The sequence below is a fragment of the Melopsittacus undulatus genome, chromosome Z (genome assembly GCF_012275295.1).
Source record: "Melopsittacus undulatus isolate bMelUnd1 chromosome Z, bMelUnd1.mat.Z, whole genome shotgun sequence".
Classification (NCBI taxonomy): Eukaryota; Metazoa; Chordata; class Aves; order Psittaciformes; family Psittaculidae; genus Melopsittacus; species Melopsittacus undulatus.
In genome coordinates this window covers 67,628,036-67,645,126 of record NC_047557.1, presented here as the reverse complement: position 1 = coordinate 67,645,126, position 17,091 = coordinate 67,628,036, and the positions used below count along the sequence as shown (strand labels likewise).

The following is a 17,091-nucleotide window of genomic DNA, read 5'->3' as shown; positions in this document are numbered from 1 at the left end:
GGCAGAGATTTATTATTGTCTCTGCCATCTTAATATTCTCTTTCATCAAGAAATGGGTTTAAACATCACTATTTTTTTTAAATTATTCTAATTAATGTCCTTAGTAATTTTCTGAGGATCATAAGTGGCCTCTATACCTATTCCTACCCTCAGAGTTGTGTACCTTTCACATCAAGTTTCTAAGGACTGATAGATTTCTTGGCTTTCAATTCAATTTTGGAGGCAAACTGATAGTATTAGAGGTGAGATCATCATAGAGCTGAAGATGAACCACATAATCAGAAATAACTCCCCAAAAAGCAACTGAATGCTACATCTGCCTGCACAAGTACTGAAAAAGCTACACCACAAGTCTGCTGGAATCCATGTTTTAATTTATTCTGCAACTGCATTAAAATATAAAAAAAATATAAAAATAAATAAAAATATAAAAATATAAACTCTTAAGTGCTTGAACAGTCAGTTAAAACCATTGTTAAGATAGACTCTAATGTTCTTAACATAGTCACAACTTTACTGGTTTCACTACAATTATGGTTACTTTTACAGCAGTGACCTCCTATGTTGAATCACCAGCTCACACCATCAACAGTTCTGGTTACTTATGATTATTGCAGAAATTACCACTCTTTTCATATTTTATAAATTCATTGTATTTCACATTTATCTGTTAAGCAAATTTGAGATCAGGATTTGTGGCATTCCCAGAGCATCTATTTGAAGTACTGGTCCCCCTCTCACCCCCAGCACACTGGACTGCCTCAAATTGAGCTTAGTCCAGTCTCTATAGATGCAAAGTAAGGAGCACAACTGAAAGCAAGGTTTAATGCTGGAACAGTTAGACGAGGAACAGAACCCAAACATGAAAATTGCTTCATCTTTAGTCATCTTTCCCATCCAACTCAGTGTACCCAGTTATGGTGTCAAAGATTAGACAGTCATATTGCCTAAATCCCTCAAAAGTGAGTTTTTTCTTGGGGTTTTTATTGTGTTTTTTTTTTACCCCCAAAATACTAGCCATATTAAAATAATTTTCATGTGCCTATATACGTGTCATTTCCCTAGCAAAAACTGTTCTCTGCTATTCTTGAGCACCTCGTTCAGAAGCCACTTTCGGATAACTATATTTCAGTTTAACTAGAGCACTCTTAAATTCAAGTACTGGTAAACCTCACAATCTTGCAGAAATTCTGCTGCTGTGAGGATGACAGAAATCTTTACTAAGTAGTTTACTTTATCTCCCCCTATCTCCTAATATACAAAACTCATGTGCTTTGTCCTTTCAACTGCTTTCCTGTTTTTACTGTCTTGGGCTCCATCTAGATTGTCCACTAACTTAGGAGGATAACAATGCCATAGTGGGAACAGAGGTTCTGACGGGGCAAGTACTTGATTTTGTAGCTTTCTTGGTTCTGACTGTCCTCTGGTTAAAGAACAGGTCTGCTTCAAGATCTAACACTCCTCTCAATCCTCAAATATTTAAATTTTGTTTCAAATAAATACAACACACTGAAACTGGACATCTTTCTTGTTCTGTACTACTCTATAGCTCAACTGCTTGGAATGACTGTAGGGTATCAGTTATGCACTGATTCAACAACATAATCAGCTTACATTGTCAATCACTGCACTCTTAAATCAGAAAAAAAAATTGTGTGAGATTCACAAAATAAATCCATAAAATCTTTAGCACCTTTCATGATTTCTCCTCAGCTGAAAACTACAGAATTGTACAATGCTCTTTCAGTGATTAAAAAAAATAATAATCTGCCTCAGTTCTCTGTCTTCAGCAGTCTCTACTCTGTTACTCACCTGAAAGGTTAGAGTCACTGGCAGCAGCAATAGACTATGTCTGTTAAAACATACAAAGCCAGTTCAATCGGTGTTTAAGGAGTAAATTAGAAGGCCTACTTTGCTTTCAGAAACTTCACTCTCATCCACAAAATGTTTCAATTTCTAGGCCTGCTACTAAAAACAACCTCATAAAAGGGAAACCTGCATGGAGAAAATTTTCTTAAAAACATCATCATACCTAAAATACACTAGCAATTTTCTTCCATTTAAATGCAAGCTCTTTTTTCTTCAGCTGTTCTGTGCTTCATTAGCCTATCTTCAATGAAAGCATAAAATGCCATTTCACTGAACCCCAAGTAAGGATAGATAGCCTATAAGTGTTAGAGCCCTTAGAATGCATGCTTGGAACAGAAACCTCCTAATCTTTTCTGCAGTGCCTAGTGTTATACAAGCATCATCCTAAAAGTGTTCTGTGCTCCTTTCAACCCATTTTGCCAGTACTGAAGGGCCTCTGTGTAGACTTAAACTGGGCTTTTTACAGAGCAATGGAGTATTTCTTCTATATGTACATCTGTATCACAACCCTTCAATTAGTTGGTCCCAGCAGTTTAATAAAAAACCAAACATGAATATGTATATTCACTATACACATAGTCTTTATAACTGGAAAAAATAAATAGGGTCATGTCAGCATTCATTCCACATAGCACTATTGCTAAGACTTTCGTACTTGTCTAACAGTACTAGGAAGGAGTGGACACTAGCATTTAGGAAAAAGAGTATCTGCTGACACTGATTCCTTAGTGTCCTTGGTAGTCCTTGTGAATTTCCAGTACTATGGGGGAAAACATGGAAAGCAAAAAAGTTTGAAAGAGTAACTAAGGAGTTTTAAAGGCAACTGCAGAATGTGCTTTCTACAACCACAAGCATGTCTGAGCAGTAAGAAAAGTCCTCACTGTTCAGAGTTCAGCATTCAGCTACAGTGGCCAGTGTCAACAGGGACAATATTGCAGGGAAACAATTCTAATCAGAACATTTTTTTCCTGAGAGCTCATTACCAGCCCTTGTATTGTACATGTGCAACTGACCACAACATATTGTGACTCCAAAGTACTTCCCCTAATTACTATGTTAAACCTGCTTCTACTAGGACTGGTAAAGCATAGGGATAATTACAATCTCATCTGAGCAAATGATGCATACCAACATTAGAGATTAATGTCAGGTTTTAAAGACAATTTGGGTTTCTATCAGGACAAATAGTAAATAGTCTTTTGAAAGCCCCTGATATGTACCTGTCAGCAACACTGGGCAGCTAAGTACCCATAAAAATTTGACTCTTCATCTCCAGAAGATCTAAGCAATTCTCAGCTTGAGCTTTGGCCCTCAGTGCTTATGTTTTCAGATGCTGATTTCAGTTATTGCAAAGATCAATCTCAGGACATTACCACACAATGCTCCAGTGCAGTGCACCAGCATGCTAACTGTCTGTGCTATTGTGGCTACACCAGCGCCTACACCTGAAGCAAGTTAGTCATCCTTTCTGTTGCTTTCGTAATTCCAGGATTTTCAGTTAAGGAAGAAAAAAACAAAACAAACAAACAAACAAAAAAAACCCACCCACAAAAAAAACCCAAAACCTAAAAATCAACAAAACCACAAAAACCCACAGAACACAACTGCATGAAAATTTAAGTGAAAAAATGCTTTAGAACTACTGAGTATTACACTTGTAGAGATTAATCGGAGACTTGCTATTTTGACAATTGTGTGATTAGAAGCCCACTAAGAACAATGGAAATACACCAGATGACTTACATGAGCTTTGGATCAGCTGTAGGGGCATTTCTTCATCTATGCACTGAGATTGCTACATACAGCAGTTAAAGTTACAGTTACAATACTGAAGAAATTCCAATAATGAATACTTGTTTTTGCTAACAAGAGCAAATAGATTTCTTGCAAATAGTATCATTTAATAACTTTAATGTCCCTATGATAACTGAATTTGTAAAACAAATTACAGATGCACCTGTACAAACTAAATAAATAAAAAAGTTTAAGTAAATATAAAAATATATATTACAAAATCACATCTTCAATGAGATGATGCCTGTACAGCAACCTGCACCAGCAAAATCCTAAGCAATCCACTCTCAATACTATTGAAGAGAGCTGAGTTCAGGCTGCATTTTTCAAGCCCTCTCTCCCCACCATCTTAGTTTTTTCTACCTAAAAAGCCAGAGGTTTACAGATTCAGCCTACTCCTCACACAGCTGCACAGTGCTGAGCAGGAAATGGAATCTCACACCATGAATTAGGAACGTATGCTAAGTATCACATTGAAAGGTACTTCATAAACTTGTTTGGATCCCTCAGGATAAAGGTTCAGGTACCATTCAGGAGAATGTCACTTCTTCAGTAGCTAACTGTGCTAAGCTAAACAATTGCATTTGATTGCAAGAAATGCATGAGCTCTGAAGTCACTGTTTGCCTATGTTTTAAGTGCCTTTTTGAGGTCAGAGTAGAAATTGGCCAGGGTACTAGACATGGCAGTGTCCACTGCAGATTGTGGTAGCATCCCTCGCAGTTCAGTTTGAATATAGCCTGTCAAAAGGCTGTGGCTAGGAAAGTCCTTAAGAGGGACACAGAACCAACCACAAGGGTGATTGAATCCACGGACAAAGTTAGGTCTCACCTCTCCACAGTCTAGGCTTATACCTGTCAATGAAAAGAAACAAAGGAAAATTAATTTGAGACAGAGGTAAAAAAAAAAAAAGGTATGGTAAATTAAAAACTTACAAGTTTCTGTTTGGAAAATTTAGAAGTGACAGACTTCAAGTTTCTGCGTATTCTCATGCGTAAAAGTTGCTCTTCATTCTACCTCCACAACAGACAAGGAGAGTTCGACAGCAGAAATTCTGACATAGACATTCCTAACATTTACTGGCAAGTTAAGCATGCTGCTACTCCACCCAGTTTGCTGCAAGGACTGAGCCAGAGAATTTAACTTGTCTCTACCACTCCTGTCCCACGGTTGGCATAAGTGAAGCTTGGCACACAGGGATGGCTCACAGGTAAGCCACCAACCTGTATACTACTTCAAAACTATAAAAGGTTAAAAAACCTTTGAAACACTTTCTGGAGACCATCTTACACCGTTTTGAATGCCTACCACAAAACTAAACTTGATCTGAATCAAATCTTCAGCAAAACAGCTGTTTCACAATAAGAATTAAGCAGAGACATGGTGCCTTACCACATGTTAGAATCCCGTCTTCATAGCTTGTAGTATAAGAGAAATCAACAAACTCCCTTGGTGCTATGATGTTCCAGAGCTGGCCAGCAGTGGTGTAGCGCATAACACAGCAGTTCTTGTTGAGTGACAGAACACAAAGTGTCAGAAAACAAAAATAACTTAAGTGTAATGAATACAGAGAAATTTATGCTTGTAGGCAGCTAGCCTTTTTCACAAAGGTCACGGCTTCTACATTGTGCTAACAGCTTCAGTGAGGTCTGAATGGTTCCGTGTGCAGGGTCAGAGAATATCTGGCACCTTTAAACCACAGAATCATAGAACAGTTTGGGCTGGAAAGGACTTTAAGATCATCTAATTCCAAACCCGCTGCCATAGGCAGGGAGACCTCCCACCAGATCATGTATCCCAAGGCTCTGCCCAACCTGAACAAGGACAGGGCATTTACCACTTCTCTGGGCAACCTGTTCCAGTGCCTCACCACCCCCACAGTAAAGAACTTCTTTCTTGTATCTTATAATATATCCTTATGTCTTCCTTATATCTTATACCCGAACTTCCCCTATTTCAGGTTAAATCCATTATCTCTTGTCCTATCACTACAGTCCCTGATGAAGAGTTCCTCCCCCGCATCCCTGTAGGCCCCCTTCAGATACTGGAAGGCTGCTATGAGGTCTCCACACAGCCTTCTCTTCTCCAGGCTGAACAGGCTCCAACTTTCTCAGCCTGTCTTCAAACTGGGAGGTGCTCCAGCCACCTTATCAACCCCATGGCTCCTCCTCTGGACTTGTTCAAACAGCTCCATGTCCTTATGTTGAGGACACCACAACTGAACACAGTACTCAAGTGGGATCTCATGAGAGCAGAGGGGCAGGATCATCCCCTCCAACTTGCTGGTTACACTCCTTTTGATGCAGCCCAGAATATGGTTGGTTTCTGGGCTGTGAGTGCATGCTGAAGCCAGTCGCTGTTCAGTTTCTCATTGATCAACAAACACCCCCAAGTCCTCATCTACAGGGTTACTCTGAATCACTTCTCCACCCAACCTGTAGCTGTGCCTGTGATTGCCTCAACCCAGGTGTATGACCTTGCACTTGGCCTTGTTGAACTTCATGAGGTTGGCACCAGCCACCTTTCAAGTGTGTCAAGGTCCCTCTAGATCTATCACTTCCCTCCAGCCTATCAACCAAACCACACAGCTTAGTGTCATTGGCAAACTTGCTGAGGGGAACCACACCAATTAAACCTAGAGAACTGTGTCATGCCTGGGAATATAAAGCCATGAGCATTTATGTGTCTTACTTAAGTCCAAAAGAATAAATAATAAAGAAGTCCATGAATAAATTGTAAGAGGTCAATCTCTGTAGTAAAATGCTCTCCCAAACTACTTTTGATCCACCAAGTGAAAATGAAACCAGAATGCAAGCAATTCTTCAAAAAAGGCTTTTTTAAAAGACAAAAGTTTGCACCAATTTTAGGGAATAATTAGCAAAAATACATTGCTGTAAAAATCTGTTAAAGCCAGATGTCCACAGGGTTTTGTAGGCATACTGAATATCTACAGGAACCACAGCAAGGCTTCCAACTCTTCTGCAAGCAACTTCAAATCTACCTTTCTTTACTAAGTCCTGCCATTCAGTATAAATTATTTTGACTTCCATCACTCTGGCCTCACCACACAGTGAAGTCAGTCTTTCAGGACGAGGGAGAGTGTTCAGCTTCTGTATCTGCAGATTATTAATACCCACAATTTTGTTTGTTGTGGGTCAGAAGAAAGCAAACTACATGAAAAGGCGTTGACACATCAAATACCATACTGTAGGTCTCTACATGTGAATTTTATCAGAGGTTACCAGAACTCCCAGGTCCAAGAGGCTTGTGACTGACCAAGTTTTACTCCTTGTTTTTAGGACTGATGGATAGATTAGCTTCAGAATAGGACTGTACAGTCAGAAACCCTCATCTGAAGTGACCTACTGTATGTATGTGCAATACCACATGTGCATGCAGAAATGTGTTCGTATTTGTTGGAATCATTGTTCTGCTGTAGTTAAATTCACATCTACACACATTTCCCTTCTCTACGCATCTATACACATTTCCCTTAAGAATCTAAATCAAGTCTTCACCTCATCAAATGTCTCAATGATGTCCATTGTCGTCATTAAGCTGTCCCAGTCTAGCCTATAAGGTCCAGGGCGAATGTGATCCACTATTCTGTTGGTAACATCTTCCACCACTCCTTGAGCTTTGTAGCTAAAGAAACATATGCTTACATTTAAAAGTAAAATAGTCTTTATAAATATTCCATTATCTTGCAACAGTGCATTTACTATAATATCTGGAATTATAGTCAGTGAACAATTGTATCAGAAAAACTACAAAAAAAGGCCTATGGGTGCATCTATCTTCTCGACAATAAATGTTATCTGCAGAAACTTTGTCCCTGTGCTGCAATCAACATTTTGTAAATGGCACACTCCTTCCTCAGACAAAAATTATTGTGTTTATCCCTCTGACTTCTCATTTTGCCCTTGTTGCTGGGCAAGAAAAGGAGTTCACAAGGAACAAGTAAAGATATGAGGAAAAAGAAAGGATAGCAGGAATACAATGAGAAAAGGATTTTTCATAAAGTAGAAGTAACAGTAGTAGAACAAAGCTAATGAGAAACTATGTTATGCTTTGGTGGCATATAAGAGCACCAAATATACCAAAATAATTTTGTATAAGACACTATAGTACATTCATTTGTTGTTAGATAGTTTTTAGTGGACACCAGAGATATTGCTCACTTGAGTTACACTGGGCCCAGCTTCTGAATGGAAAGAATCCATAAGGATCAGTATTTTCAAAATACCTATTCATTAAGCTGTTCTTATTAATAGGAGAGAACTATTCAAGCAACAGATTCCTCTATTCACTAGTTCACCCATATTCACTCATAATTACCTGTTCGGAGCCAATCTCAGCTGTATAGCCAGAATTGGAGGACCACAGGAGCATGCCAGTGGCTTCACTGTGTCCTTCAAAACTTGAAACAGTCCTTTATTTCACCAGGTATATATAGAACCCTGGTGTCTTCATCTGCATACAGCAGCCACTGCCCTCTTGGCAGTGGTTCCAGTTACACAACCTGTTGAAGCCACTGTGCCTGTGGCCCTACAGCGTCAGCAGACTCTTAGTGTCTGGGATCATCAGCTCTTGCAGACTTAACAGGATTTATATTCTACAAGGCATATGTGCCTTTGAGATACATTCAAACACTACCTCTTCACGCAGCTTTTAATCTCTTCACAGTGCTGTTTTCTAGTAAGTATTTCTCTACCTAAACCTACAGAACCCAGTGACAGACACTCACACAGGAAGGGCCTTTTTATCATACATTTTCCCCTCAACTATACACTTGATATTTTACTCTACTGCATAGTCACTGTAACAGTCTTAAGTACTGACTAGGCTTTCACTAAATAATACCTGGATCTATTGAACCTGGACTTGACTCTTTGGTTTGCAGACCATCTTTCTAAAAGGTCTGGGCCTATGTTGTTACCTACTCCAGCCAATATGCATTTTGTGGTGTGCTCCAGTTTTCATTGTTCAATATTCTAGACAGCATGCAATGCTAAAGTGCCAAAGTGTAACACTAAAGAAATGATACAGGCACACCAGATGATTCACTTAGCTTCTCTTCTGGAGTATCTGGGTAGCTGAGGGCCCCCTTCATTTCTGAATTCTACAAAGCACATCTGTGGAGCCTTGAAAGTGGATTTGCTCTGCAGGCAAACTTACAGGTATCCATTGAATTCCTCTGATGGTTTACGCCACACAGTTGCATCTTTCTGAAATAAAATGGAAGATAGGATTTTTACTGTTACTTATATACAATTATAAAATGTCCAGAAAATGTGTCAATTTTTTTGAAGAAAAACAAGTAATTTTACCATTAAGTATGGTTAACACCAAAGTGTACTTTTGTACACTCTTCTTAAGAACAGAAGATGTTTCATACATCTTTTACTAGTAATCTTCCATTTTTTTCAAAAACACAGTCAATTGCCTTTCTTAGTGCCAAATACTAGAGGTCTGGGCAGAAATGGGGCTTGGCAGGCCAAGCTGGCTTACTGTGAAAACATACAGAATAACGGAACTACATTATTCGGTAAAGCCTTTCAATTGAAAAGCAACTGGAAAACCATTATATGCACACTACTCAGACAGGAAGATCAGACAACTTCTGCTCACACCCCTGTTACACATGACCAAGAAGTGTGCAGGAGGTGCTGATCGTGGCAGAAAAGAAAGCTTAAGTTACCCTTCTCTCCTAGGTGCCTGACTAGAGGTGCCTTGCAAGCAGTAGTCTACTAATTTAAAAATTATCCAGAGAAAATAGAGAAACCAGTATCTTCTGAATTTTACCTAACTCTGAGATGGAATCTCTTTACAAAATCTCTCCATTTTAGTATTAAACACAGTACCATATGGCAGCTTTTTATTTGGAATCATGATTACATAAGCACTAAGGACCAAATGACCTAAAGAATAGATTGTAAGTACTGCATCCAGAATGGTTTAAGATACTCTGGGGTAAAACACACCTCCCTGGCACGTAGCTAAACCTGCATCTTTCTTTTACAGGGCACAATATGGAAGGAAAGAAAGGTGGAAGGAGAGAGAATGGAGGATCTGAAAAACTGAGATTCAGGTAACTTCCTAAAGGAAAACAAAAGTATAGCTATAAGATATCATTTAGCAGAGCAGAGGTGGTACAGGTTTTCTGCAAGATGGCTTGGCTTGCTTACTCTCTTCCTCCCTTTTGAGACACTGAATTTATTAGTTTCACAAACAGTCAAGTTACATTTTGAACACTTGAGCATCTCTTACCATCTCACAAAATAAATAAAAAAAAAATAAATAGAAGACCCATTCAAAGCACTGCAACAAATGGGCAAAAACAGAAATTTACCACACTAGTACTACCATGCTGCTGCACTGAGATACCAAAATACACTTGCACCTCCTATGCAGGACATGGTTAAAATGTATTCAACCAGCCAACAAATGATACACCAGCAAAGTCTTTTCAGCTTGATGAAGCAAGGCTCAGAGAAACCAAGCAGCTCCAAAGAAGGGTATGCAAACTGATTGGAAAAAGCAGGAACTGCGTTCCCCTTCATGAAAAGAAACATGTGGGGCTCTGAAGGCAACAGAAACATGAAACAATACAAGAGAAAGAATTCAGAATGATCTCACATTTTAAGATGAAGATGTTTGCTCAAGCATTATAGATAAAAGTAATTACAAAGGCAGGCAGAGTCTATCTGTAGGCTGTGGCTGCTCTGTGGAAAGTACAAGTGAGCATCTTGCAATGCTGCTAGTAGTAAAAGAAAAGCTTATAGTCCTACATAGGTAGGATTTTTCCGTGAGATACTTCCTTGAAAAGGGGTAGAAGGACTGATAGATTATGTCTGCAAGAAGTAAAACCACATACTGTCACCTACAGATGTACTATCTTGAAGGGTGGTTCCACAGGGCCTCTCATAAGAAACTCCTACAGGAATTTGCCAGGTGTTTCACACCCAAGTTATCCAGCACAACAATCTCTCTTGCCTCTGTAAGTGACCTGCAGCTTCCTTAAAAGAACAAATTGGACCACATGGACAAAGCCACCTTTCACTCACGGTTTTCTTGGTGACCCTCCACTCGTTGTCTCCGATGCTGTGGTACTGAACCAGGGTGTTCCACAGCCTGGAGGCCAGGGGTGCTGAGTCTGGCAGGAGATCCATTTGCTTTCCTCCTATGTAAAGACACCCATTGCACAGACACAAGCACCAGAACCAGACACCACGCTAGGTACATCAAAGACAGCATGATGCATTTAAACCATAGAATCACAGAACAGTTTGGGTTAGAAAGGACCTTAAGATCATCTAGTTCCAACCCACCTGCCATGGGCAGGGAGACCTCCCACCAGACCATCAGACCATGTATCCCAAGGCTCTGCCCAACCTGAACAAGGACAGGGCATTTACCACTTCTTTGGGCAACCTGTTCCAGTGCCTCACCACCCCCACAGTAAAGAACTTCTTCCTTGTATCTTATAATATATCCTTATGTCTTCCTTATGCCTTATACCCGAACTTGCCCTATTTCACTTTAAATCCATTATCTCTTGTCCTATCGCTACAGTCCCTGATGAAGAGTTCCTCCCCAGCACCCTTGTAGGCCCCCTTCAAATACTGGAAGGCTGCTATAAGGTCTCCACACAGCCTTCTCCAGGCTGAACAGCCCCAACTTTCTCAGCCTGTCTGAGAAAGGGAGGGAGGTACTCCAGCCCCTTTTATCAACCCTGTGACGCTAAATCCGCACACTCTGAACAGGGAATGCAGAACCACAGCCTGCCCTGCCCGTTCCGTGCATACATCCCCTCTGGGATCCCCTCAGGGATCCCCTCAGGACCCCTCGGGGAGGCGGGGCGGAGGGAGCGCAGCCCGCAAAACAAAGGCCGCCCCCACGGCCGATAGGAGCCATGACGGGCGCGAAACACTCGCCCCTCCTCCCGGCCCCGGCCAGTCCCTAGCCCCAGCTCTCACCTCTGTCCACGACCCTTCGCCTCCTCCACCTCCACTCTAGGAACCCCCGGCCGTCCCGGCAGCACAACGGCCAATGCCGGCAACCAACGAGAGTGCAGCCGGCTTCCGGCCGCAGCCCGGGAGGGAGATGGGTGGAGAAGGCAGGGGCTCGCTGTCTTCTCATAACACGCGACCTCGCGGCATGTCAACGGAATGTCGTCACGAGTCGGAGGAAGGCCGGAGCCCCCCTATTGGCTGTAGAGGAGGAGAGCGACGCCGTGATTGGGTGGTGGAAGTGGAGAGATGGGAGGGGTGGGGTTATCGCCACAGGACGACATCCGCGAGCGGGGGTGTGCGAGAGTGGGAGTAGTGGGGTGCGGCAGTAGTGGGGTGCGGCAGTAGTGGGGTGCGGCGGCTGCGGCGTTGCTTTAATGGTACATGTCTCCGCTCCCCTCCCTTCTCCTCCCCTCTCTTCTTCTGTCTCCCCTCCCCTCTTTCCCCTGCCCTCCCCTCTCCTTCCCTTCCCCAGTCGCTTGGCCTGGGCTGGCGTTAGCTGTCTTGTTAACCCTAGTATGTCCCACTGATACCAGGATTGCAGTGTGTGCTCGGAGCAGCCCAACCCCTAGTCACCAAGCCACGTCTGCTCCTTTTCTGACGCATGGCCTGCTACTGTCACTTTCTAAAGTGTTGTCGCGGAATCTGGAACTGAAAACAAAAGGTTTGTCCAGCTGTGAAGGTCTTGAGGTGGTTCAAAGCACAGCAAGTCTCATGTGGTGAGGAACTTTGAGATAACTCTTGCTTTCCGTCAGTAGTGCTTGCAATGTGATTGAGCAGGCTTTTGAAGAAGTGTTGAAGGGTTGCTTTTGATTCAGAGAAATCTCCAGGAACTTGCCAGCAAAGTTTCAAGTTGACAAGCTGGTATTCTTTTATTGCAGTGCCAGGAAACACGGGGGATCGCTCCTCCAAGTGTCTCTTCCAGGCGCCAACCAGCCTGTGGTTATGTTGTCCTTAAACATACATATTCATTAGGTTACATACATTACATCATACTTCTAGAGAATGCCTCATCTATGCATACAAAAATGTGCTAGTGGGCTTTCAGACCCCTGGTGGTTATTTCTTCATCACTTTGGTTTAAGATCGTTGTCGTATCAGTAACCACCAGTGGGTTCTAGCAAAGCTTATCTTAGTAATTTCCTTTTCTCTATAGTTGCTAACAAAGCCTGACATCCTTGAGGTTACTCATTTACAACCCTATTCTTCAATCAACCCCATTCTTCAATCCCCCCTTTTCTTGTCCTATTGCAAATTCTTTTGCAATTGAGTTATTCTTTTTTAAAGTTTCCTGAATATTTCCCTGTTTCTACTTGATGCTTAATTTTGTTTGGTTTTTTTTTTTCATTCATCATAGTTCATCAGGTATTCTTTGCAACAGCAAAAGGAGCATTGGACTGTTACACATGTAATCACAACCTTTCCTATTATTACCAGTACAGTAAAAAAACGACTGTCTCAACGAGGAGAGACTGGGTACCTGTGATGTTAATTTTTCCCAGATTTCCTCAGATCCCCATGAGGTGCTGTCCTGTGCCACCTCATTAAATATTTAAACTTGTTTCCACATCTAATCTATTCCAGTTTGTCTTAAATGGAATAGGGAAGCCAATTAAAGGAATACCCAATGTCTCTCCTGATTTAGGTAGCTGAGTACAGATCCGACAATCACTCTTGCTTAAGACACTAGTAACATTTTGTATCAATCTCAGATACAGATTTTGATTCCATGCTTCTACACCTATTGTTATACAAGTTCAGATTATGATCGATGTAGTCTCATATGTATGGTGCCTGAAGACTCGACACACCATACTTTTTCTCCGTTCTGGTGTTTTTCTGGTTTTGTCACCTTCTTGATTCTTGAGTAATGTACCTGAGCAGGCTGTTCCTTTATCTTCACTGCTGTAAAGGTAGTAATACCTGGTATGGTCTGCCCCACTTCTCTTCTAGGGAATCACCTGCAGAATTCTTAATAAAAACCCAATCTTCTGGCTTTAAAGGATGAATAAGATAATCTAAACCCCTGGCCCTGGTCTCTAACACTCTACCGTTTATTTCTTCTAACCGTTTTTCCAAGTTTACCAAGAACTGTTGAAGATATTCTTCTACTTCTTGAAGGCTCTCTCCTTTAAATTGAGATTGATATGGTCTTCCATATAGAATCTCAAATTGGATAATTCCTTCCTTTGACCGAGGTTTTGTTCTGATTCTCAATAAGGCCAATAGTAGTGCTTGATACCAATATAACTTACTCTCTTGACAAATCTTCCCAAGCTGTTGTTTAATTAACTGATTCATTTTTTCCACTTGCCCACTGGGCTGAGGCCTATAGGGAATGTGTAATTGCCAATCTATTTCCAATTTCTTGCTGATTTCTTGTAATAATACTGCACTGAAATGTGTACCACGGTCAGAGGAGGTAGTTGCTGGTACCCCAAAATGAGGTATTATTTCATCTAACAGCACCTTAATCACTTGTTTCACATAATTTGCCATGCAAGGGAATGCTTCTGGCCACCCTGAAAAAGTATCTGTCAATACCAACAAATATTGATAACCTCCTTTTCTAGGTAATTTAGAAAAATCTATTTGCCACTGTTGTCCCAGATAATTACCTTTTCCAGTTGTGCCTACCTGATTCCTGATTACAGTCTTAGGGTTATTTTTCAGACATAGTTGACATTGTTTTGTCACTAATTGCACTATGGTATATAAATTTCTTCCTATGATCTGTTTGTATAAATGTTTATACAAGGCATTACTTCCCCAATGAGTTTTGTTATGTTCTTCTTGTAACGGCTTCCATAATTGATTATAGGGGATCACTACTTGCCCATCAGGTATTTTTATCCAGCACTTTTCATTTTCCTGTCCTTCCAAGTCTTCAATTAGTTTCATATCTTCTTTAGAGTGCCTAGGTTTATTTTGCTCAATTACCAGTTTACCATCAGGAATTAAGGACATAACCTCAACTCTTTTTATTTCTGCCGCCCATTTAGCCTCACGATCAGCCAAATTATTTCCAATCTCTTGATCAGAGTTACCTTTTTCATGTCCTTTACAATGTATGATAGCCACTTAATTAGGTAATTGTACAGCTTCTAACAATTGCAGAATTTCTGTTGCATGTTTAATTTGTCTTCCCTGGATATTTAAAAGTCCTCATTCTTTCCAAATTGTTCCATGTGCGTGAACTGCACCAAAGGCGTATTTGGAATTAGTCCGTATGTTTATCTGCTTGTCCTTTGCCAACTCCGAAGCTCTAGTCAGGGCTATTGTTTCTGCCTTTTGTGCTGAGGTGTTAGAGGGTAATGGTTTAGTTTCTATTACCTTTAAAGTTGTAGTTATGGCATATCCTGCTCTTTGTTTACCATCTTTAACAAATCTGCTCCCTCCAGAGGCTCCTCCTTCAGATCTGGTCAGCTTGAATATAGTATCTCTATAGTGACCAAGCAATTGTGAGTCAACGGTTCGATAGGGATTTCCTGAAGGAGAGACGCTGGATTCACAACATTAGTGATCACAATTTCCACATCATCCAGTTCTACTAGGATGGCTTGATACTTCAAGAAACATGGTAGCGATAGCCAGTGTGTACTCTTTTGTTCTAGGACTGTTGATACTGCATGTGATACTAACATGGTGATCTTTTGTTCCAGTGTAAATTTTCTGGCTTCTCAGATGTTTAAGATAACTGCTGCCACTGCTCTCAAGCATCCAGACCAGCCTTTACTTGATTCATCCAGCTGTTTTGAAAAATAGGCCACTGTTCTTTTATAACGTCCCAGTCTTTGAGCCAAAACCCCAAGGCTATTCCGTGTTTCTCATGGGAATATAGCCAAAAGTGTTTAGTTATGTCTGGGAGCCCCAGAGCTGGAGCTGTCATGTCTTCTGTCGTTAAACTTTTGAACGCTTCTTCAGCTTGATCTGTCCATTTTAGAAAGGTTGGGTTTTCTTTTAGCAGCTCATATAAGGGTCTTACCAGAACACCATAATCATGAATCCAGAGTTGTCACTTTCTGTCATTCTCAGAAACATCCAGGGAGCTTTAACCATGGATGGTCATGGTGTTTGGCAGATTGCTTCCTACCAAGCTGCTCCAAGTTCTGGTTGTCTTCCTGTTATTTTACATTCTAAATAAGATACTCAAGTTCAAATTAGTTGAGCCTTCGATTTAGATACCCGGTATCCATTTAGGCCCAGAAAGTTTAACTGTTCTACAGTCCATTGAACACATTCTTTCTCAGTTTTGGTAGCGATTAACAGGTTGTCAGCATACTGTAGTAAAGTTCTTGTCTGGGTGCGTGCTTCTCAGGGTTCTAATTCTTGTGCTAATTGACTTCCAAAAATGGTCAGACTTTTTTCAAATCCTGGAGGTAACACCATCCAAATGAGCTGTATCCTTCTTCCTGTTTCAGGGTTTTCCCATTCAAAAGCAAATAAATTTTTACTTTCTTTGGCCAGGGGCAGACAGAAAAATGCATCCTTCAAGTCCAGAACGGTAAACCACTTCTGATTAGTATTCAGTTTAGTCAATAAGGTATATTGATTAGCTACTACTGGATGAATATCCTCAACAATTTTGTTGATTGCTCTGAGATCTTGAACTCATCTATAACTTTTCCCATCGTATTTCTTTAATGGCAAGATAGGAGTATTCTGATTCACATTCAATTAATAATCCATATTTTAAAAAATTATTTGATTCCCTTTCGATCCTCCAATTTTAAGGGTTATTGTTTTATTCTAATTGGGCAGGCCCCCATTTTATTTCTACTTTAACAGGCAAAGCATTTTTTCACCTTACCTGGAACTTCAGATGCCCATACTACCTGATACACCTGATTAAGGATTTCTTCTAATTCAGGGAGGTCCTCCTCTTTGCTTTTCTGCTGAATTAAAGATAAACTCAAAACTTCAATGAATTGGTAGTTTTTGACTCTTAATTCCACTTTGCCTTCTTTAAATGTTGCTTCTCGCGCTAATAAATATTTTGGATAATTTGGCATGTATAAAAATTTATGCATTCCTATTTGTTTTCCCAATTCATACTCTAAAAGGTTTCAGAAAGAATGCTTTTTTTGGGTTTTTTTTTTTTTGTTTTTTTTCTTGGTGGCCAGTAGCTCCCCCATCTGTAAAAAATTCTTTTCCTTTGATTTAATGCTGAAGAAGTTGCTCCTGTATCCACTTGAAAATTCCACTTTTTTCCTCTAGTCCCTAGTTTTAATTTAATCAGTGGATCTGCTAGGGTATATTCCCCAGGTTCCTGTCAGTCTAGTTCTAGTTCAGTCACTGGAGCCACCCTATGGCACTCCCCCCAGGGTAGTCTCACTTCCAACATCCAGACTCCTTACAGTATGCACACTGATTCTGTCCCACAGGAGAATTCAGTCTCTCACCTCTGCCTGACATTCC

The 17,091-nt window shown here is 40.7% G+C and overlaps 1 protein-coding gene across 1 annotated transcript; it reads right to left on the bottom strand.

The window, feature by feature from the left end:
• Positions 1 to 417: 417 nt before the first annotated feature.
• On the bottom strand, positions 418 to 11,818 carry STARD4 (StAR related lipid transfer domain containing 4). The gene is made up of 6 exons (XM_034072639.1): positions 11,641 to 11,818; positions 10,729 to 10,844; positions 8,840 to 8,889; positions 7,180 to 7,306; positions 5,054 to 5,168; positions 418 to 4,515 (listed from the first exon to the last, which is right to left on the bottom strand). Exons 1-6 carry the CDS (start codon positions 11,801 to 11,803, stop codon positions 4,289 to 4,291), a joined length of 798 nt encoding a protein of 265 aa, XP_033928530.1. The 5' UTR covers positions 11,804 to 11,818; the 3' UTR covers positions 418 to 4,288.
• Positions 11,819 to 17,091: the final 5,273 nt, after the last annotated feature.